At 35.4% G+C, this 22175-nt stretch overlaps 1 protein-coding gene across 9 annotated transcripts in view; it reads left to right on the top strand.

The window, feature by feature from the left end:
* Positions 1-22175, top strand: part of Dennd4a (DENN domain containing 4A) — a 133950-nt gene that overhangs the window by 91650 nt on the left and 20125 nt on the right. For all 9 annotated transcript variants that reach the window (XM_074066245.1, XM_074066244.1, XM_074066243.1 and 6 more), the window contains 8 exons: positions 3569-3702; positions 6287-6422; positions 6794-7000; positions 7084-7212; positions 7463-7604; positions 10672-10788; positions 11371-11502; positions 16405-17504. In XM_074066245.1, the coding sequence (XP_073922346.1) occupies positions 3569-3702; positions 6287-6422; positions 6794-7000; positions 7084-7212; positions 7463-7604; positions 10672-10788; positions 11371-11502; positions 16405-17504 (2097 nt within the window). The remainder of the gene's footprint in view (positions 1-3568; positions 3703-6286; positions 6423-6793; positions 7001-7083; positions 7213-7462; positions 7605-10671; positions 10789-11370; positions 11503-16404; positions 17505-22175) is intronic.

Here is a 22175-nt window from a genome sequence, read left to right as displayed (position 1 = left end):
GGTGTCTGTCTCAGTCTCCAATCCTGGAGATGGTGCCTCAGATGTTGTTCTGTAGTTGTCTCATCAAAGGGGACGCATAAAGTAGAACAAAACTACACACACACACACACACACACACACACACACACACAAAACCCACCAAGTGTCCCAAGTTCAAATGCAATACAGTTTCAGTAAGTTTTTCAGCATGCAGGTGTAATTCGGTTGTTCTCTCATCAAAGGTAAGGAGGAAAAGAAAAAAAAAGTGTCTGGAGACAGTTCTGTGAATATCTGCAGCTGTGGCTCACCTGCCCACTGCTGTCAGCCTGCTGTTGCTGGAGGCGTTATTTATGCAGATCTCTGCGGTGAGCTTAGCACTCACCTGGCCCTTCAGGTTTCTTTTACTCAGAGTTTTCCTGTACATCTCTGCTGCAAACTTTCCCCTTTCCAAGCACACTGGGGAAGGTGACACTGCACCCGCTTTCTCAGGCCTGCGTGTTTATTTTATTTACAGTTCATGTGGGAAGTGGGTCCTCCCCCCTCTCCTGTGCAGTTTTCCTCCCACCGCCACTTTTACAAGCTTTCCTGCTCCTGATTACTGGGTGGTGCTGCTGCTCTTGCCAGTCACCATGTTTGTTTACAGCTCATGTGGGAAGTGGGTCTTCCCTCCTCCTGTGGAGTTTTCCTCCGTACGCCACTCTCACAAGCTTTCCTGCTCCTTGTTGCTGGGCGTGCGCTCCTGCTCCCGCTGGAGCCTCTCCGGCTGCCTGGCTTGTTTTTTTTACAGTTCGGGGAAGGATTCCTTTCCCCCAATCTTCAGCACTTAGTGCACCCCACCCTCTTTCCCGCGTGTCTTTATTGTTCTTATTGCTTATTAGTCAGTTTCTCTTTTTTCCCTGGGTGGAGGTCAGTCTGTCCAGGGGGCTGTGAAGCTCTGGCCCAGGGTTGTCTGTGGAAGTTCAGCAGTACCGCGAATCTCACCTTGTCCGTGTCTTCCCATGCTGTCTGGGTGCGGGCAATTGGCGGCCCGGGGGTTCTCCTGGTGTCTCCGTTTAACGTGAAGTGGGCATGCTCTGCACCGGCTGGAGGTGTGGAGGGGTCAAAGTTTTGCCTCTTCTCGGTGGTTTTGCCTGCAAAGTGTGTCTCCAGCGTCTCTCCAAGATTTCACTATAGGAGGCTCGCTTTCTGCTTCCTCCCTCTAGCCACCGTCTTGGAATCAAAAGTTAGTATTTTAAGATGGCTATTCCCAAAGATGTCAGTCTAACAAGCACATCTGCAGAAGTTTCATTTATAATGCTGGGAAATACTACTTTTCATTTGCATCGATGGTAGTTTTGTAAAGTAATTTCATTCCTGATTCCAAGTTTTTCTTGAATATGTGTGAAAGATGAAATCATAGCTTATAAAGTATTGATTCTTTTAGCTGGAGAACTTCACCATGAGTTAGATGACATCTGTTTTGCATTACTGGAGGGGTAGCTGTGGATTCATTCAGAAAGTGCTGCTTGCAGAGTTTGGGCTGGTGTGGGAATGCCAGGCTGGCCCAGTGAGGACTCTGCTTATCAGACAGGTTCATTGCACTTTGAACACCTCCAGCCTTTTCTATGTTAGTTATTTTTCTGATAAGAGTCTTGTGTTTTTGCCTACGGCCAAAACACTGTGATCCTCCTATTTATGCTTCCCATGTGTAGCTTGGAATGGCAGGCATGTGCTACCAAATCCAGCTTTTTCATGGTTGAGATGGGGTCTTTTGACCTTTTAGTCCAGGCTCTGAAGTGGCATCCTCCTGATCTCCACCTCCCAAGTGCCTGTGATTACAGCGTGAGCTTCCCCACCCCAGCTTCATTTTGCACCATTTATTCCTGACCTATCTGGTGCTCTACAGAGAAAAATGCTTCCTTCTTTGGCATCATCCTTCCCCTCTCCAGTGCCAGATAGGTAGCTGTCTATGAGTAACTTTGTAGCTTTTGAAATATTTTGAACTCCAGATCTGCTATTGTCCCCTCTCTAGTTCATTTTGTCTTTGTAGGGTTTTTTCCTCTCAGCAGGCAGAGGTCACGGGGATCACAGTTTGAGGCCAACCTGGGCAGAAAGTAAGCTCCCATCTTAATAAGCCAGGTAGTGGTGTACACCTGTGATTCCAGCTGTGGGGCAGGCGTGGAGGGTATAAGTAGGAGGACTGTGATTGGCCTGGGCACAAATGTGAGACCCTGTCTGAAAAATAACCCAAAGCAAAAACAGCTGGGGAGGGGCATGGCTCAAGTGGTAGAGTACCTGCTTTTCAGGCTCAAGGCCCTGAGTTAAACCCAGTACAACCAAAAAAAAAAAAATTTAGGAATAATAATGTGTGTGTGCATATATGTGTAGATGTTTATGATTTTTTTCTTTTATCATTTGTCATTATTTTATGAACATTTTCTTTTGTCATTCATTGTAATTCTGAAATATACCATAATACTGTTTAGTTTACTTTATGGATATACTATTAAAATATTTCTTTAATTCTGAAAATGACAGACTGTAATGATATGAAATTATAATACAAAATTTCTGTGAGAAGATTTTGAATATACTGTTCTTGTTAATAGAGAAAAATTAGGGTGGAGGCAGGGGGGAGAAATGACCCAAGCATTGTATGCACATATGAATAATAAAAAAAAGAAAAAATTTAAAACTTAGCTTTTTCTCTTTTTGGTGTACTCTGCTCTAAATCCTTATCTTTGAAATTTAACTTGGATTGGAGGTATGGCTCAAGCAGTAGAGTGCCTACTTTACAAGCAACCCCTGAATTTAAACCCTAGTCCCACCAAAAAAAATTCATTTATTAATTCTTGCCCTTGACTTTACTCATTACTTGTATATGGTATTAATTTTTTCTTAGCAAATAAACTTCTGTAGATTGTATTTTGGCATATGTATGACTTTTTTTTTAAAATATAAGGTTTAATGTTCTGTTCTTTAGTTTATGAGCTCTTATGGAGCAGTTTGGGCTCTGTGAAATTTTCCTTTTTTTCTAGATACTAATTTGCTGTAGAGCACGTAGGGGCAACAGCAATGCTTTCTGTATTGATATGACTAGAGTTTTAACTCAAGTCTACTTCTACAGATACTTGAAAGGGCATACAAAAGTTTATTGTTTCAGAATAAATTTAAAAAATTAGACCCCACTATTTTAACATACACATGAGTGTACACTTAAAAGTATGTCTTGAATATATTCTCATGATTCAAAATGCAAAACAGCATAAAAAGGTGTGCAATTGGACATCTGGGTCTTGTCCATCCTCACCTATCCCATTCCTCTCCTCTTCGCCCTTGCAAATTACTTTTCCTTGTGTTCTAGCATTTCTTTGCATAAATATATATTTTCTTATTACCCCTTTTATCTTACTCAAAAGTTAGTATACTATATAAATGACTTTCACATTGCTGTTTTCACTTAATTATTGGTAAACAGAGAACTTGCTTCTTATTTTTTAGTAGCTCTTTAATAAACATTTGTATAATTGGCTTATTTAGCCATTACTCCATAGATGAGCACTCAACTAACCAATGTGGTTTTTTAATGTATTTTTTTATACTCCCTCAGGTGGACATGGATAAGAGTGGTGAGGTGCGACTTATAGAACTGGATGAATCTTTCAAAAGTGAACATACTGTTTTTGTAACACCACCCGAGATCCCCCATCTGCCCAATGGTGAAGAGCCCCCCTTACAGTACAGGTATTCAAGAGGCAGAATGTTTGAGCTTGAAAGAGAAAAACACTCCATCATCTGTGACATAGCTTTCTAAGGACTGGTATTTTCAAAAATCCAAACTTTACAGATCCCTAATTTTTAGGTGGTAAGCAAGCTTATCCCACATCCATTATTAAATTTTGAGACATAAATTATAATGTAGACTTGAGCAGTTCTCTAATTATATCTACATAAGTATCCTCATATTGATTAAATGTTTAGGCTCCCCATGCATCTTAAATGCAGTAATTTTATTACACAGTTTTGAATTTGTTTCTCACTAAAACTGATTTCCTCACTTCCACCCCCTTTTGATACTATACATACATTTATTAATGTAACTTCAATTTATAAAAAGATTATAAATCTAATGTAGGGTCAGCATTTATAGCCTTGATTTGTGTGAATCAATTTTTTAAGCCATGAAATTTCAGAATAATTAGAATTGATTATTGTTAATTGAGGAAATTTTGTCAAACACTGCTAAGTGCTTGGCATTTAGACTTAAATGAAAAATTGTTCCTGTCTTCAAGTCTAGTAGAGAAGAGAGCTGAGCACAAAAAAATAAGGACTTTGACAGAAGTAGATTTTTATTACTTTGTTTCTGGAACTATATATATTTATTTTTACCTAGAATTATATTTCCTTTCAGATTGTAAATCATTTTTGTTCTCTAATAATACTTTCTCACTTTATTTAAAAGTTCTAAAACGATTTTGTGTCTGTAGTTCTTTGAGACACAACTTGTTTTCACCGAAAAAGGATTTTCCAGAGCAGCCTCATTTATAACTTGGATTAAATCCCTTATTTTACAGAAGAAAAAAATGGCATGACAGATGTTTGTAACTGTTGTTTAATTCCTAGGCCACTTGATTCCTGCTCTTATTTTATCCATTGATGATGTTCATATTACTTTTTGTCTCTTAATTTTCTTTTTTTCTTTCTAAACAAGATCTTGTGTATTTGATCTCTTTTGTACCATGCATTTCTTGATTTTCTTTTAGATGTTTCATTGATACAGTTTTGTTTTTCTTTCTGTGGGTTGATTTTAACTGTTTTGATTTAAATTTTACTTTTAGATTTAGTCCTTTAATAAGAAAAATACTTACTTTAAAAAGCTCCCAAGGTTTGTTTGTTTGTGATATTTGGGATTTTTTCATTTGTTTTTTTTTTTTTTTTTGAGGCAGGGTCTTACTGTATATCCCAGACTGTCTTTGAACTCATGATTCTTCAGTCTCAGCCTCTTGAGGACTGGTATTACAGGCATGCATCACCACTCCTGACTCAAAAATTCCCACTTTTCAAGGAGTCATTTTTTTTCCTTCGGAGTAGTATCAGTGTTTGATGTTATAACCATCACTGGAAAAACAACTGAAATGTCTATAATATGCACAGTAGGTCCTCCTAAGAAGAGATGACTCATATACTTACATTATATGTGTAAATTGATAAAGCATTTCCAGAAGACACACAAGATGCTCTTCTTAGTATACCATGGACACTCAGCAAGTTCTCTAAGGGACATGGCTTTCCTGAACTTCTTTATCATCTTATTCCTACTCAGCACTCATCATCAACATTAGGACTGTACTGACTTTGCCTGTAATAATGTATGATAGATATTATGTACTGTCTTATTATAGTTAGCTATCTTCTTAATTAAAACTATATGGCTTTAAGAATACTATAATACAGGGTAAGTTTGTTGCTTGGAGGCTTCTTCTCTTCTTTTCAGCATGTCTTTCTATTTGCTGATACCTTTAAAATGCCCAGAACACCTTGCCCTAGCACCTTAATTAGACCCACCTCCTTGAAGAGTCACCCATTCTAATTCTAATGTTTTTTTCCTCTTCTCATTTTCTTTCTCATAAACAAGGTCTTGAACCTGCTAGCTAACTTGATAAAAGTTGTGATAATACGAGAGCTAGGCCTGGTGCAATACTTACAACTAAGGCTGTTGTTTCCAGAGTAGCAGTAAATTTGTTAATCCGTATTTTGTGGCTGTCTGTTTGAAACAGTATTGATTTAGTGGGTTCTTTACTAATGGTGACATTTTCTAACATGTTTCCTGTGTATTTACGTGACTACTAACTTTTAAAAATTTCCTGGAGTTACTTTGTAGTTTGGTTTCTAGTGCATTTCAATATATTTCCCTCCTTCCCTAGATATGTTTAGTCTGTATTTGGCTGTTACAATTTCTAAATATTTTTATGGTAAGTGCTGAGTGTGGTAGTTCATACCTGTAACCCCAGAGCTCAGGAGGCTGAGGCAGTAAGGTCATAAGTTCAAGGACAGCATGAGCTGTGTAAAAAGACTCTGTCTCAAAAAAACTGAGCTGGAGATGCAGCTCAATGGTAGAATGCATATGGAAGGGCCTGAGTACTATCCGCAGCACTGCAATGAATGAATGAATTAGTAAGAAAAATAAACTAGCATTAATGTTTACTGAGTATATATCTGCCAGAAAGATACTAAAATTTTAAGTTAAGTTACTGGTTACAATGTTTTTAGCTTGTAAGCACTATTATCATCTGTGTGTGATTGATTTTTTTTTTCTTTTCTAAAACAGCTATAATGGATTTCCAGTTCTTAGGAACAATTTATTTGAGAGACCTGAAGGATTTCTACAAACACAAAAAAACAAATTGCCTTCAAAATCAAGTAGTCCTAGTAGTCCTTCTCCCATGTTCAGAAGAACAAAACAGGTGCTTTGAAAATTTTGCATTCTTCATGTAATCAAATATTAAAACAAGAAGTCAATTTGACAGTCATCCTGCCTTAATATACTAGTGTATAATGCAGCCCAGATGTTATGGTTAGTAGACTATTAGGTTCCTCATGAACTCTGAAAAGAATTTATAGTAATCTGAATTCAGGAAATTAACCTAATTACCTTGTCTAGAACTTTATTTTATATATTGTATAATACAGATTCAAAAGGAGCTTGAAAAAATACAGACAAATTTTGTTATGGAGTCATTAAAAAAGCATGCAACTTTTCCTTGTTCAGCATTCAATTAAATAAAGATGCTAAGTGTGTAAATTTCTTAATGAGATCCTTGCATTTATTTTCTAGGAAATTAAATCAGCCCATAAAATTGCCAAGAGGTATTCTTCTGTCCCTCAAATGTGGTCTAGGTGTCTTCTGCGTCACTGTTATGGGCTATGGTTTATTTGTCTCCCAGCTTATGTGAAAGTATGTCATTCCAAAGTCAGGGCTCTGAAAACAGCCTATGATGTGCTTAAAAAAATGCAGTTGAAGAAGATGGACCCACCTGATGAGGTAACCCTCTCTAAAATAGATTGTTTTGCTCTACATTTCTGTGTGTGTCTTTGCTTCTGTGCACTTTTCAACATGTGTTCCAGGTGTGCTACCGAATTCTCATGCAGCTCTGTGGGCAGTATGATCAGCCAGTGCTTGCAGTTCGAGTGCTTTTTGAGATGCAGAAAGCCGGTATTGACCCCAATGCCATCACATACGGTTATTACAATAAGGTAATTTGATTTCATGGAGAAAGAATATTATTTTTGTCATTACACAACCTTAATTTAGTGGCAGAAATCATTGATGCAGCGGCCATTTGGCATTTATTTTATAGTATTCAGAATATACTTTGTAATTAAAATTTTTTTTTCCTTCATGCTATATAATCTACTTTGACATTCTTTGGCTTGATTCTGAAGCCTGTGTATGATAATTTATAAACATTATTTTACTAATTATTTTCTTCTGTTGAATGAATAGGCTGTTTTGGAAAGTACCTGGCCTTCAAGAAGTCATAGTGGCTATTTTCTCTGGACAAAAGTAAGAAATGTTGTTTTAGGAGTAGCACAGTTCAAAAGAGCTTTAAAGAAGCGTGCACACTTACCACAAACAACTCTCTCAGGTAATTTAAAGGTCTTTAAGGGATGTATATGTTTTATTTTTTCTTCAAAGTTAATTAGCTGGTTAACATTCTATAATTTTAGGAATTTTAAATACTTTTAAAATATTGAATATTTTCTGGTTGTATTACCATTAGGCAGATTTTAATACAAGTTAACTATCCCTTATCCACAATAATTGAGACCAGAAGTGCTTTGTATTTGGGAATTTTTTTAAGGGCTTAGAATCTTAACACATTTATAATGAGATGTATTAGAGGTGGGACCCAAATCTAAACATAAAATTTATTTATGTTTCATATACACAGTCTTAAGGTAATTTTAAACAGTATTTTTAGTGTGCCTTCATTTTAACTATGATCTATCACATAAGGTCTGGTGAGGAATTTTCTACTTGTGGTTCTTGTTAACACTTAAAGTTTCAGATTTCAGATTTTTGGATTAGGGAAACTCAACCTGTATTAGAGTACTCTTCTCATTTAAAAACACCAGAGTGGCTTTTTTTTTCAACTGTTAATATCAACTTTGATCATCTTGTTCTAGTGTTCAGTAATCATTCACAGTGGGTTTCTTGGTTGCAGTTGTATTTTACTGTCTGTGTGGCACTTTTCATACTTATTATTCAATCAGTGTATTATTAGCTTGAACAACAAACTCTAATGTGTATCTGTGATGTCTCCTTGGGTAGTAAAAATGCTGTCAAATTGTGTTCTTAAGCAGATGGCAGTGACCTGGATGCTGTTAATCATGGCAGCATAGATAGTGGTCATGGGACACACATTGTGGAGCAAGCACCTTTTAATACGGGTTTAATCAAAGTGTATACTACTGACGATAGATCTAGTATAGGTTTGTGTGTGCTTATGTATACATTTATTATGGTACATTTTAAAATGAGATTTACTTGCCTGTATTTATTTAATTTTTCATTTTCAGTGATATGTTTAACTGCCACTCTTTGATAATGAATTCAATAGTTGCATGAAGTTTTATTCATTCTTTACTTAAGAGGTTATAAAGTACTTTATTCACTCCAGGTATGCACAGATCTCGTCATCCTCTCTCTTTTCTTTTTTTTTTTTATTTTGGTGGTGCTAAGGATCAAACCCAGGCTCTACTACTAAGCTATACTCCCGTACTCCAAAGTCCTTTGCAATGTCATTTTCTTGGAACTATTTTTGTAATTATTTTTTTAAGCATTTCTGGATTATTTGTGTTACAGCAATATCTGTTTCCTGGTTCATATTACACTGTAGTTACATAGGGTATTACTGGAGGAGGCTAGGGGAAGGACACCCCGGGAACTCTGTACTATAAGATTTTTGCAACTTCTTCTGAGTTTTTAATTGTAAAATAAAAAGTTCAGATAACTTTATTATTTTTTCTTTCTTCTCTTTTTCCAGATAATTTTAAATGTAGGAAAACACAACATTCTAGCACTAAAAATGGCATTCATTTCATTAAATACAAAATTTGTACATAAGCTTTTTCTATTAAAACTGGGATACTTAACTTTCTTACATAATTCTCACTTTTCATTACTGCTTTTTAAGTTACACATGAATTTTTATTGTTGTTTAATATGAACTCTTACTAGACAGGAACTTCAAAAGCCGAAGCATTTCTATAATATGTGAAGACTCCTTTTCCTGAACACAGCAATATTATTTTGATCTGTTTCCTTTATACCTCCTTTTTAAGATAGGTATAATAAATGTAAGCTGATTATGTTGGAATGTAATACTTATAGCAATTATTATTATTATTATTATTTGTGGTACTGTGGCTTGAACTCAGGGCCTACACCTTAAGCCACTCTACCAGCCCTTTTTTGTGATGGGTTTTTTTAGAAAGGGTCTCATGGACTACTTGCCTGGGCTGGCCTCAAAGCACCATGATCCTCCTGATCTCTGCCTCCTGAGTAGCTAAGATTACAGCCGTGAGCCACCGGCACCCAACAGCAATTCCTCTTTAGCTGGTTTTATTTCTTGATCATGCAATGTGGATTTAATCAAAGTTATAGTAGTCATCTCATCAGGCATCATCTTAAAAATGAAGAGAGATCTTTTATTCTTAAGTATGGCTTTTTAAAAACGCAGATCCTAAAATGGTATAGAACCAACAAAAGCATGAATTTCATCAAAATTATCTTCAAATTTTTCTACTTATAATTTCTATGGAAATAGGAACTGAAAGTTTGATTAGAAAAAATGCAAACCCAAAATATTAAAGTAAATACCTAGTGACATTAGTATAATTTCTTTAGTTGTTTTCTTGCAGATTTATAAAACCATTTTAATTTTAGTCTTATATAATCATGATAAACTGTGAGAACTTGAGACTCAAACAAAAAAGGTTAACTGAGTTACTTAAAATCACATGTCTGCTGAGATTTAGAGCCTTACCTTTGATGCAATCTAGTAGAAACAGTTTAATCATTATTAAAAAGGATAAAGAGCCTCTAACAAAAGAAAATATTAGTTTTCTTTTATGAATGTAACTTTTGCTTTTCTTAATAGTAACCTTAACATTAGATATTTTCTCATTCCTAGTATTTGTATCCATACACAATTCTATAATTATTCACTCGAAATTTGAGAAAAATTAATTACTTGTCATTACATTTAAAGAAACCCAACTTTTTGGTGAAATACTTAGAACTTCAGCTGCAGTGATCCATGTGTGAAGGTTTTGTTGTTGGTTTCTTGAAGATTTATTTTCTCCATTGCTTAGGTGGAAATTAGACTTTCACCTAGAAAGTCTGGGTGATGGAACTGTGTAAAGAGTATCTAATTTGTTTGTGTTTTTGGTGCCCAGATATTAGTGTGAATATACATAGTTACTTTTGACTGCAGTGTACAGCCAAAAGTAAATTCTTTTGAGATCATCTTTTTTTTATGTTAATGGAGATGGGAGATGGGTAGCTAGCAAAATAAAGCCTTCATCTGTAAATTATCCAGAAAAACATTGTATAAGTAAATGCAAACACTAGTTTGTTGCTCCTGATTTCCATTTACTTTTTAAAGAAGTTTGTGATAAGCAACATAGAGTTTTGTTTCTTTTTCCTAGGTGGCCAGTCTGATCTTGGGTATAATTCACTTTCTAAGGATGAAGTTAGAAGAGGGGATATATCCACTGAGGATATTCAGGAAGAAAAAGATAAAAAAGGAAGTGATTCTAGTTCATGTAGGTATTGTTTACAATTATGAACTTATATTCATAGAAAATACAAGTATAAAAGTACTAATTTTACATTGTTTTCCCATGATAATGCTTTCCTCCCATTGAAAGCCATCTCTAGTACCTAATAACTTTCATACAAATGCTTCATGTATGAAGTGTAAGATTGCTGTGGCAAAACATCCTCCAATCAAACTGTTAGAGTGAATGCCGTTTAACTCACAAAATTATAGTAGAAATGTGTCTTTCTTGAAACAGGCTCTTTTTCTGAGGCTTAATAATACTTTTTATTTAAAGTTTGTTTATGGACTATGATTTATGTTTATCCTCTTTCCCCACTAAAAGCTCTCTTTCACAACCAAACAGGAAATACAAAATTTGTTCATGAACCTTATGCTTGGCCAGTACTTAGTAATGTGATCCTCACGTGGAGGCCTCAAATAAGTGGAAGATTTATTTGTGATTGACAGAGAGGTGTTCAGTATATCCTCATCAGCAGTTTCCAGTTAGAAATATGTAAGAGTAAAAGCTACCTCTCTTTATGCCTCTGCATTGTATATAAGTTTCATTTTATTTTCATCTCCATAGTATCGGAAAATGAGAGTGCAAAAGGAAGTGCTGATTGCCTTCCTATGCTCAATTACCAGAACTCTGCCAGCATAGTTCGCCTCAATGCTGTGAGTGACAGCAGTGCCAATAAAATACCTGGAGAAGGCACAGGTGAGTTGAATAGTATACATTTGTTATGTGCAGAATAATTAATTGAATCTATATGTCTTGTGAATATTTTTAAGAAGTCTTAAGTCTCTGGTTATCTTTTATTTTTTGTTTATTTTATTAGTGGTACTGCTGTTTGAACTCAGGATCTTGTGCTTACTAGGCAGAAGTTCTACTACTTAAGCCACAGCTCCAGCCCTTTTTGCTTTAGTTTCTTTTCAGATATGGTCTCATATTTTTATCTCAGGGCTGACTTTGAGATAAAAGGCTGACTTTGCAATCCTTCTGCCTGTGCCTCTCACTCAGCTGGGATTATAGACATGAGACATTATGTTTGGCTTATTTGTTGAGATGGGGTCTTGTTAATCTTTTGCTCAGGTTGGCCTTGAACTATGATCCTTCTGATCTCTGCCTCCCATGTACCTAGAATTACAGGTGTGTACCACTGTGTTCAGCCTCAGAGTTATCTTTTAAATTATATTTGTGCAGCCTCTCATGGTATAGCTTAGTAGCTTGAGTTTTGTATTTTATAACATACTTTGTTCAAGATTTTATTACAACCAAGTATAGGGGAACACCTCCAAATTAAATACTGCCTTTTGAGTTAGGACAGTTGAGAATTTTTGGAAGGGTAGAGGTAGGAGCAGGAAGATAATGAGTTTGAGAGTACCATACACCTAGCCAGTTTTTAAATGATCACATGGTTCTGTAGTCTACACATTGTTCCTGTTTTTTCCAGAGTCCTTCAGATAGATTAGGTCACAATACCCAGTAGTTTTTTTTTTTGGATTATTTTGTATTTTTTACAGCAATGCTAATATTAGCACTATTTTTTAAATTCAAGACAGGGTCTTGCTACATAGCCCAGGCTGGCTTCAAATTCACTGTGTAGCCCAGGCTGCCCTCTAACCCATGATTCTCCTGCCTCAGCCTCCTGAGTGCTGGGATTATAGGTGCGTGCTACAATACCCAGCCAATATCAGCACTGTTTTAAAGATGGGAAAACTATTGACAGGTAACATAAATTATCAGTAGTTAATGAAAAAGTCAGATTAGGATCCAGGATCATTCTTGGCCTCACAAATTTTTCACCAGACCATTTTAGAGGGGTTAAATCATAAGTAATAAAGAGTTTCTAATGTTAATAGCCTAATTATATAATTATTTTTAGTAGTAGCTCAGTTTTGCAGCATCTTATAATCTAAAAACTATTGGAGAATTTGTATTGTCACATCAGAGGTGTCTTTGTAAATGGCCTTGCTACAGTGATACTTGTTTTGTTTAACATGGTTAGATGCCTGTAGCTCAGGGCTAGGCAGACAGTGGCTCATATTTGGCCTGCAGTCTATTTTTGAACTGGCCCACAGCTAGAAGTGTTTTTTTTCATTTGTTAATAACAAAAAAATCAAAAGAATAATACTTTGTGACACATAAACTATTTGAATTTCAAACTTGAGTGTTCATAAAGGATTATTTATGTTAACATAGTCATGCTCATTATTTACAGATTGTCTGTGGCTGCTTTTACACTGCAACAGCAAGTTGTATAGTTGTGGCCAAGACCACATGATCCATAGAGGCTAAAATAGTCACCATCTAGTCCTTTACATTTGTGGATCCCTGCCATCCAAAAAACAAAAAATTAAATGACCTGTAACCATCTTACTTTGCTTTTCCTTATTAGGTAATTGTTATAGTTTTAAGTTTTTAGGAAATTATTAGTGTCGTGAAATTAATTGCTTCATAATCATTTAGTTCTTTCTATTTTCTAATTATTGCCTTTAAATAACTCATCTATGGTTATTTTTTTATAACAAACTTCTGTTTGTTCATGCTTTTTCTTAGGATCTTCTTTTTATGAACTTTTTATTTAAATGAGTCTAAACAATCCTTTGATCCTGACAGTGTGCTAAAGTAATAAGCACCTGACTGATCATCTGGTCCTTGGTTACTTTTATGCTTAACAAGTCAATTCTGTAAAAGCCTATAGTAAATCTCCTTGGCATGAATTACAGTTGTTATTTTATCCTTGGTATTTTTGGCTTGAAGTTTCCCATACCTTAAGTACTATGTTTTTATCACTACTACTAAAAGCTGTATGTGGGATTTATAGGAATACTTACTTTTCAGTATCTTTTTTTTTTTCATATATATGAGTACATGATAGGATTCAGATTTACTTATGTTCTGCAGTATAGTAACATGGTTATTTTATTTATATCATTGGAGAGATATATATGCATATATTGAATACATATACACAATTGACAACTTCTGAAAGATACTGGAGAATAAACAAAGATGTTTTAATGATTCATTGGATATTGAAATAAAAGATCACTCTGTAGTTCTTTGATGATATAATTTAATGTTTTGATAAACACATTGAATTTTGAGAGTTCACCATAGGAAAGTTTAGCTCTGTAATGTTCCTCCAAGCCTAATTCTGGTTTTAGTAAGCTTTAATTTTTCTGTTTAACTGCCCATAATAAGGTATGTCATATTATTATATATATACTGTGTTATGTTCTGGCTTGGTCTTTTGATTGCAGTTGCTGACCAGTGTACAGTAGTCATTCAGTAAATATTTTTGAGCTCCTACTATATGCTAGGTGCTTTGGAGGTTATGATAAGGGCAAAAAATAAACAAGTCCCTGCCTTCATGGGGAAAACAGATGGGACGGATAAGGAGACTTGCAATCAAATATTCAAGTAAATGTAAAAATACTCTGAGATTAAATATCGTGGAGAGGGGCTATAAGTTGCTATGAGGATATACAATAGTGAGAGATGGGTCTTGTGTTTGGAGGGACATAGGTTGTGAAGGCTTCCTTGAGAACATGCGCTTATATCTGAAAGGCGAATAAAAAATAAGGATAGGAGCTGGGAAGGAGGAATCCCTAGTACACATTTCAAGTGAAGGGAAACTTCAATGTAAACTGCTGTATGGTCACCGTGTATTCAAAGATCTGAGAAAGCACTAGAGCTGCTAGGAATGCTGTCAGCTTAAGTACCAGAAAGTAAGGTTAATGGTGGCTTCAACTAGGTGAGGTTATTTTCCTCAAATAACAAATGCAGTGGTAAGCATTTGTTCCAGATGTTGGTTCAGGGACTTTACCATTAGTTCTCTTCACCTAAATGTGATTTTACCATAGTCACACCAAGCATAACATGCATCTCCTATCATTTGAGTCAGAAAGAATGGGAAAGGGAGCACCACTCACTTGTCCCTTTTTTTGAGAAAACAGAAATTTTTCCAAAATTCTCAAAGACTTCTACTCTAATATCACTGGCCAGAATTGTGTCATAGCACCACCTGGCCCAAAAAGGTTAAAGAGTTTGCAGCCTCTGTGTTAGAGGCATAAGGAATCCAGCCTAGTCTAATAAAATTTAGCAGGTATGTGAGTTGGCCAAACTATTCTATAAAATAAATATTTTGGGCTTTTCAGGTCACATACAATCAATCTATTGTCTAATCTTCTTTATTTGTGCATGATTTTTATAGCCCTTTAGAAATTAAAAATTATTTGAAACTGTACCAATATAGGCCTCAGGCCAGATTTGGTATAGTCTAATAATCTACTTTATTTGTCCTTAGGTCATAGCATAGGACTGACTTTACGAATGACCCCTGCATATCTATTTGAGTGTAATTCCAGAGTATTATGTTTGGGTTACAAGAATCCTACAAGTCTTTTATGGTATTTAACCTCTAAAGCAGGTAGTTGACAGTGCCAAACACTTGAAAAAAGTGTTTCTTGGTTTTTTATGTCCTCAAACATAAATTGGTAGGTGGGGGAGGGGGCTTTATCTCTCTGATTGCAGTTTTCCTTGCTCATGGTATATGCTTTATTATTTAAAAGAATCGTTTGTAAGCTTTTATGCTCTCTAGCATTGCCTTTTATCTCTTGTCCTGCCACATGCATGGATTACATGGCAGGAAAAAGGCATACTTGTAGTTGTAGTAAGTGCCTAGTTATAGAGAGCTGATTCTGTTGGATAAAGCATCTAAAAAGAATAGTTGTCAGTATTGTACCTAGACTAATGCTTTACAAGACTCCCACAGATTAAGGATAATTAAAGTGATCAGAAATCTAGATTTCTGCTTTCAGCATAATGTAAGTAATTTGATAGAAAGCAGTGCACAGTGTTTCTGAATAATGTAAAGTGGCCATTCACATTTGACTGTACAGGGTTGGAGGCATGGCTCAAGTAGTAGAATGCTTCCTTAACAAACATAAGGCCCAAGTTTAAACTCCAACACTGCCAAAAAAATAAATAAATAAAATACATTTGATTGGTGCAAGCTTGCAACCAGTGTGTTAAGCAAAATTATTTATCCACATGTATAGTCATAGAGATTTGAAGATTTAAAAATAATTGTTACTTGTGGATAAAGTTAACATAGCTACCTTCTGTTTGGCTTTGGTTCATGTTTTGGGGATTGTTTTTAATTTTAATAAGCAGGAGATTCAGACTCTCAAGTTCATCTAGCATGGCTGCAATTGTATAACCATTGTTACATAATTAGCTTAGTGGAATTGATGTAAATTTATAGCTTTTAAATTTAAGTCCTAATTGATAAGTCTTTTTAAAGCAGTGCATTCTGCTGTCTTTACCTTGTATAGTTAGACAAGTCTGAATTTGAATCCCAGTTCTATCAATTAAGGACTGGGTAACACTGATATAAATAATGTCTCTGAGTGTCTATTTTTTTAAACCTGTAAGAATATTGGAATGTTTATAGTACATAATACAAGTAAACTTCCTGAATTGATATCTGCAAAATAATAGTCACTGAGTACCTGCAGTTATCATTTTTATCATTAAAATTTTAAATAGTTAAGATGACTTACATTTGCACATTACATTTTCATGGTTAAAAGTATTTTTCTTGTTTTTCAGAACACACACCTGAACTGCTCTTAATGTCATCTCTAAAGGATACAAATGAAACAGGAAACATTCAAAGTAGATGCTTCAGAAAGAGACATAAAAGTGACAATGAACCTGATTTGCAGCAGCAAATGGCCTGGGGAAATAGGAACCGTAATCTCAGTGGAGGGGTGCTGATGGGATTTATGCTGAATAGAATTAACCAGGAAACAAACCCTGGAGATATAGTTGAAAAATTAGGGGCTGATGCAAAAATTCTTTCAAATGTTATCTCAAAAAGTATAAGACCAAATAGTCTTGATATTGGGAAGCCACCTTTAAGATCAAAAAGAGACAGTCTAGAAAAGGAATCTAGTGATGATGATACACCTTTTGATGGCTCTAATTGTTTGGCAGATAAAGTGGTTTCTCCTGTTATTTTTGACTTAGAAGATTTAGACAATGAAACAGATGGATCAAAAACAGGATATGTTGCTACACAAAATCCTAAAAGAATTCAACGTATGAGCAGCAGCTTTTCAGTAAGACCTTTTGAAAAAACTGATGTTGCAACAGGATTTGATCCCCTTTCTCTTTTGGTTGCTGAGACTCAACAGCAGCAAAGAGAGGAAGAAGAGGAGGATGAAGATGATAGCAAAAGTGTTTCAACACCATCTGCTAGGCGTGATTTAGCTGAAGAAATCGAGATGTATATGAATAACATGAGCAGTCCTTTGGCAAGTCGTACACCAAGCATTGATTTACAACGGGCATGTGATGATAAATTATCCAATAAGAAAAGTCCAACATTGGCCAAAGCCTGCAGAAGATCTAGCCTGCCTCCTAATTCTCCTAGGCCAGTGAGACTTACCAAATCTAAAAGTTATACCAAAAGTGATGAGAGACCAAGGGACAGACTCTGGTCTTCTCCAGCCTTCTCACCCACTTGCCCATTTAGGGAAGAATCTCAAGATACATTAACCCATTCATCAGCTTCCTTTAACCTGGACACCCTGCTGGTACCTAAACTAGATGTTCTAAGGCACAGTATGTTCACTGCTGGAAAAGGAGTTGCAGAGAAAGCAAGCAAATGGTACTCAAGATTCACCATGTATACCACACCATCAAAGGTAACTTCAGTTAGTATTTGCTACTTTTACTTTCATACATCCAACCCCATCCCCTGAACATCCCTTACAAGTATGTCTGTTTTGACCATTTTCCATGTATACAGCTTTATAAAATACAGTGGTTTGTACCTGAGGTATTTGAGTACAGAGCATGAGGTTGCAGTTATCAGAGGACTGAGGGAAAGTATGGGGCGAGAAGGAGGAAGTGGGAAAACAAAATTGAAAATTCGAGGGACCTCAAATACACACAAGGTTTTCTCCCCCAAGACATTTTCCAAATACAGATACTACATGAGCCATGTAAACAGAAGACCTCTTAAGAGAATTTTCAGAAGTTTTGTAGTGCTGGGAACATAATAGCTAACCTTCATAAGCTGCCAGGGGGAGGAACTTTAATGGGCATTTTAGCCCCTCACTCCTGATATAAAAGCTATGTCTTAAGGGCATTGGTAAACCACAGGTAGACTAAGTCTGACCAAAACCATAACCTAGACTTGGTTCAGTCTGTGATTAGATTAAAATAATCACTCTTTGTCTAGAAGAGGAAAGAGTTTATACCCTTTCTGAAGGTACAAAACATCTGGAATCTTTTTCATTTTTTATATACAGTGTTTGCCCTTCAATTAGAAACAACTGTGTCAAGAGACAGGACCATGACTAAAACACAGAAGAAAAATAGGTAACAGAAACAGAACCTTTGGTGATTCAGATACTTGAATTAGCAGAGGGCTTTGAAATAATTATATATTCAGCAAAACGAGGAAAAGGTGCAAAAACTGAGATGGACATGTCATTCAAGTGATAAAGCACATGCTTAGCAAGCATGAGGCCCTGATTTCAACACTCCACTACCCCCCAAAAAAGACATTACAAAAAGTGCCTGCAAAGATGGAAAATTTCACCAGATAAATAGAATCTGTCAAAAAAGGATCAAGCATAAATTATAAAACTAAAAAATATATTAAGAAGGCAATAGTTAGATGTAACAGCAGATAAAGCACAGAAACAGAAAGATTAGTAAGCTAAATGGGAAGTCAGTAGAAAGTATCTACACATAGAAGATGCAGAAAAGAGTGTTAGTGAAAACGTAATAATCGTATAATTGATTAGAAAGAAGAAAAGAACAGAGAATGGAATCTAACAAATACTTAAAAAACTAATAGCCAATAATTTTCCAGAAGTAATTAAAACATATCAACTCACAAATTTAAGAAGCTCTATAAATGTCAAGCAGAATTAAAAAACAAAGAAAAGCATATTTAGTCATGTCATATTAAAGAAAGATGAAATACAAAATGAAAAATTTTTGGTGGGGGGCAGGGTAGGGGAACTGGGTTTGAAGTCAGAACTTCATGCTTCCAAGGCAGGCACTCTACCACTTGAGCCATACACACTCTTCAGCCCCAAAGTGAAAAATCTTAAAAGGAGTTAAGAAATGTAGTATCTTCAAAGAAGCAACAGTAAGAAACTCACAGTTGTCTTCTGAAAAGAAGCCATAATGTTAGGAAGACACTGGAAAGATATCTTGAAAATACTGAAAGAAAATGGCCGCCAACCTATTTTACCATATCCAGTAAAAATATTTTTTAAAAAGTTCTGGATTCACTGCAGTCCATCCCTTCACTTCCTGCCTCCAAATGATTACAACTAAAGACTCTATACAAAATGTATTTTTTTTTTAAAAACTATTCTGCAAATAAACAAGAGTTGCAGATTGTGAGGTATGACCCACACAGAGATGAGTTTCCTGTTTTCTTTCCTCATGCTTCTTGCCCCAAGTGCAGTCACAGTGTGCCACAGCAGCTCTGGCAGTTAAAAATTAGAAGAGAAATGATGAACAAAGTAAAGAAAAGGACCTCCATGGGCTCAAGAGTTTGAAGGGAATCCCACACAAGTCTCAGCTTCCCCCTGGAGTTATACATATGGTAGGATAGACAAAAAACAGCATAGACTTTGCTAAAGAATTGAACTGGGTTAAAACACTGCCTACAAAAAGCAAAACACAAAAGACACAGTCCAAATATAACTTGGTTGTCTGATAAAAGAGAAATATCATTCTTCAAAGTAGGACTGGGATGTAACTCAGTGGTAGCATATTTCCCAAGCATATGTGAGGCCCTGGGTTTGATCCCCAGCACCAAAAATGAAAAGATTTAAAAAAAACCCGAAAACCCAGTCTCCAAAGTATTGTAACAGTACCCATACCATATAACCTAATATTCACAATGTCCAAGATAAAAGTCTTAAAAAATTACTTGATATGAAGAACCAGAAAGGGCTTAGGGGTGGGGGGAAGAGGGAGAGGATGGGGGACAGAGGGAAGAAATGGCCCAAACAATGTATGCACATGTGAATAAATGAATAAAAGATTTTTTTAAAAAAAAGGCTTGGGATGGATAGCTCAGTGGTAGAGTGCTTGCCTAGCATAAAATAAACTGTTTGGAGGGTTCAATAGCAAAATGAAGATGACAGCAAAAAAGAGTCAGTGAACTAAAAGTTGAATAATAGAAATTATCCTGACTTGAAGAACAAAGAGAGAAGAGACTTATAAAAATGAGCCCCAAGGATTTATGGGACAATATCAAATTTATAAATAACATACATTTACTTAGAGTTCCAGAAGGATTAAAGAAAGCAATTGTGTCAGAAATGGTATTTGAAGAAGTAATGACTGAAACTCCCCAAATTTGTAAAAGATACTTACATACAAATAAACTCAGCAAACTACAGAAAGGATAAAGTCAAAGAAAACCACACCTGCACACCTCAGAAGCAAACTTCTAACAACCAAAGCTCTCCATCTGCTAATAAAAGATAACTGCTGGAGAGAAAAGAAAAATATCTTGAAAGCTGTTAAGGCAAAAGTATACATCACTAGAGGAGTAAAGATCTGAATGACCATGCGTTTTTCATCATATCCCATGAAGGGAAGGAGTCAGTGAGAAAGTGTCTTTAACATGTTGAAAAAGCCATCAACATAGAATTCTATATCCAGTGAAAATATTCCTCAGGGGTAAAAGTAAAATAAAGGTATTTTCAGATAAAGGAAAAGAATTCATGGACAGTAAGCATTTCTATAAAATGTGCTAAAGGAAGTTCTTCTGGTTGAAAAAAAAGAAAACTGGATCTGAGTTCAGGGCATAGATCAAGTGGTAGAGCACCTGTCTAGCAAGTGCAAGACCCTGAACAGTACCACCAAAAAGAAAAAAAAAAACGACCTTCAGGAATGAAAAACAAAACAGATGATAGTATAAACAGCTACTTTTGGGGGCCTCTTAAATTCCTTAAAATGTTGTCCAGCACAAAAAGTAACACATTATCTTGTGTGGTTTTCAATATAGATAGATGTTTGACAGTAGTAAGAGACTTTCCCCACTGATCTTCCTTATAATTATGTTACTACATGTAAACTGGTATGATACTAACTCTTAAGTAAACTGTAAATGGTCAGGTACGTGTATTGTAATCCGTGGAGCACCCACTTAAAAAGTACAAGATATAGCTAAAAAGCCAATAAAAAATTCAAATAGAAGACAGGGATGAGTGAACAGAAATAGTAGACCTAAGACTAATCCATATTAACAATAAGATTAAGTGATAGTCCTCTAGATGTAATAATAAAACCAAATTAATGATAGTCATCTAAACACCTCAGTTAAAACACAGAGATTGCCAAAGTGTATATTAAAACCTACGAATGCTGCTTGCTAGAAATACACTTTAAGTATAAAGAATCAGTTTAAAACGAATGGAAGGCAAAACCAAAAAAACTATATTTTGCAAACAGTAAAAATATAAAACTGTAAGTGACTTTTAATATCAGAATAAACTTTAAGACACAGTATTACTAGAGAAAAAGAGCAGCATTTCATAATGGTAAGAGACAATTCACTTGGAAGACACAATTAGCCCTGTGTGTGTACAATAAATCATAGCGCCTCCAAATAATGACACAAAAATTGACAGAATTCATGGAAGCTCAAAATCTTAGTAGGAGATTTTAAGATCTCTCATCAACTGATAAAACAGCTGGCAAAAATCTGTCAGGACACAGATCTGAACAATATAATCAGCTACCTTGATGTAGTTGACATTTTTAGAGTATGCACTCAACAACTGCAGAAAGCTTGTTCTTTTCAAATGCACACAATGTAATCAAAATAAGCTACGTTTGGCTCTAATGCTCCATCAGTTAAAAACGATCAAAATCAAAGTGCATTCTAAGAATTGTCAGGGAGGGAACTTAGAGAAAGTGAAGGAAGACACTCCATTTTCATGGAGTTTAAGGCTCAACATGGTTAAGATGCATCACTCCCAAAATTAATGCATAAATTCAATACAGTACCAAAATTCTGTTAGGGTTTATAGAATTTGACAGGCTCATTTTAATTCACATGAAAATAAATTTTGAAAAAGAATAAACAAAACAATTTTGAAAAGCAAAAACAAAGCTAGATGACTCACATTTCCTAAATTCAAAAGTTACTGTGAAGCTTATAGCTATCAAGACAGTGTGAGAGTGGCATAAACAGGGATTAATAAATTAGGGGAGTAAAATTGAGAGTCCAGAAATTAATCCTTAAAATTATAGTCATTGGATGTAAATAGGGGAACTAGACACTTACCTTAAATATAAAGATAACTGAAAAGGACCAGATCTAAAAATTTTAG

This window comes from Castor canadensis, chromosome 2 (genome assembly GCF_047511655.1).
Source record: "Castor canadensis chromosome 2, mCasCan1.hap1v2, whole genome shotgun sequence".
NCBI lineage: Eukaryota > Metazoa > Chordata > Mammalia > Rodentia > Castoridae > Castor > Castor canadensis.
The sequence above is the reverse complement of the archived record's forward strand: the minus strand, read 5'-3'. Positions and strand labels throughout refer to the sequence as shown.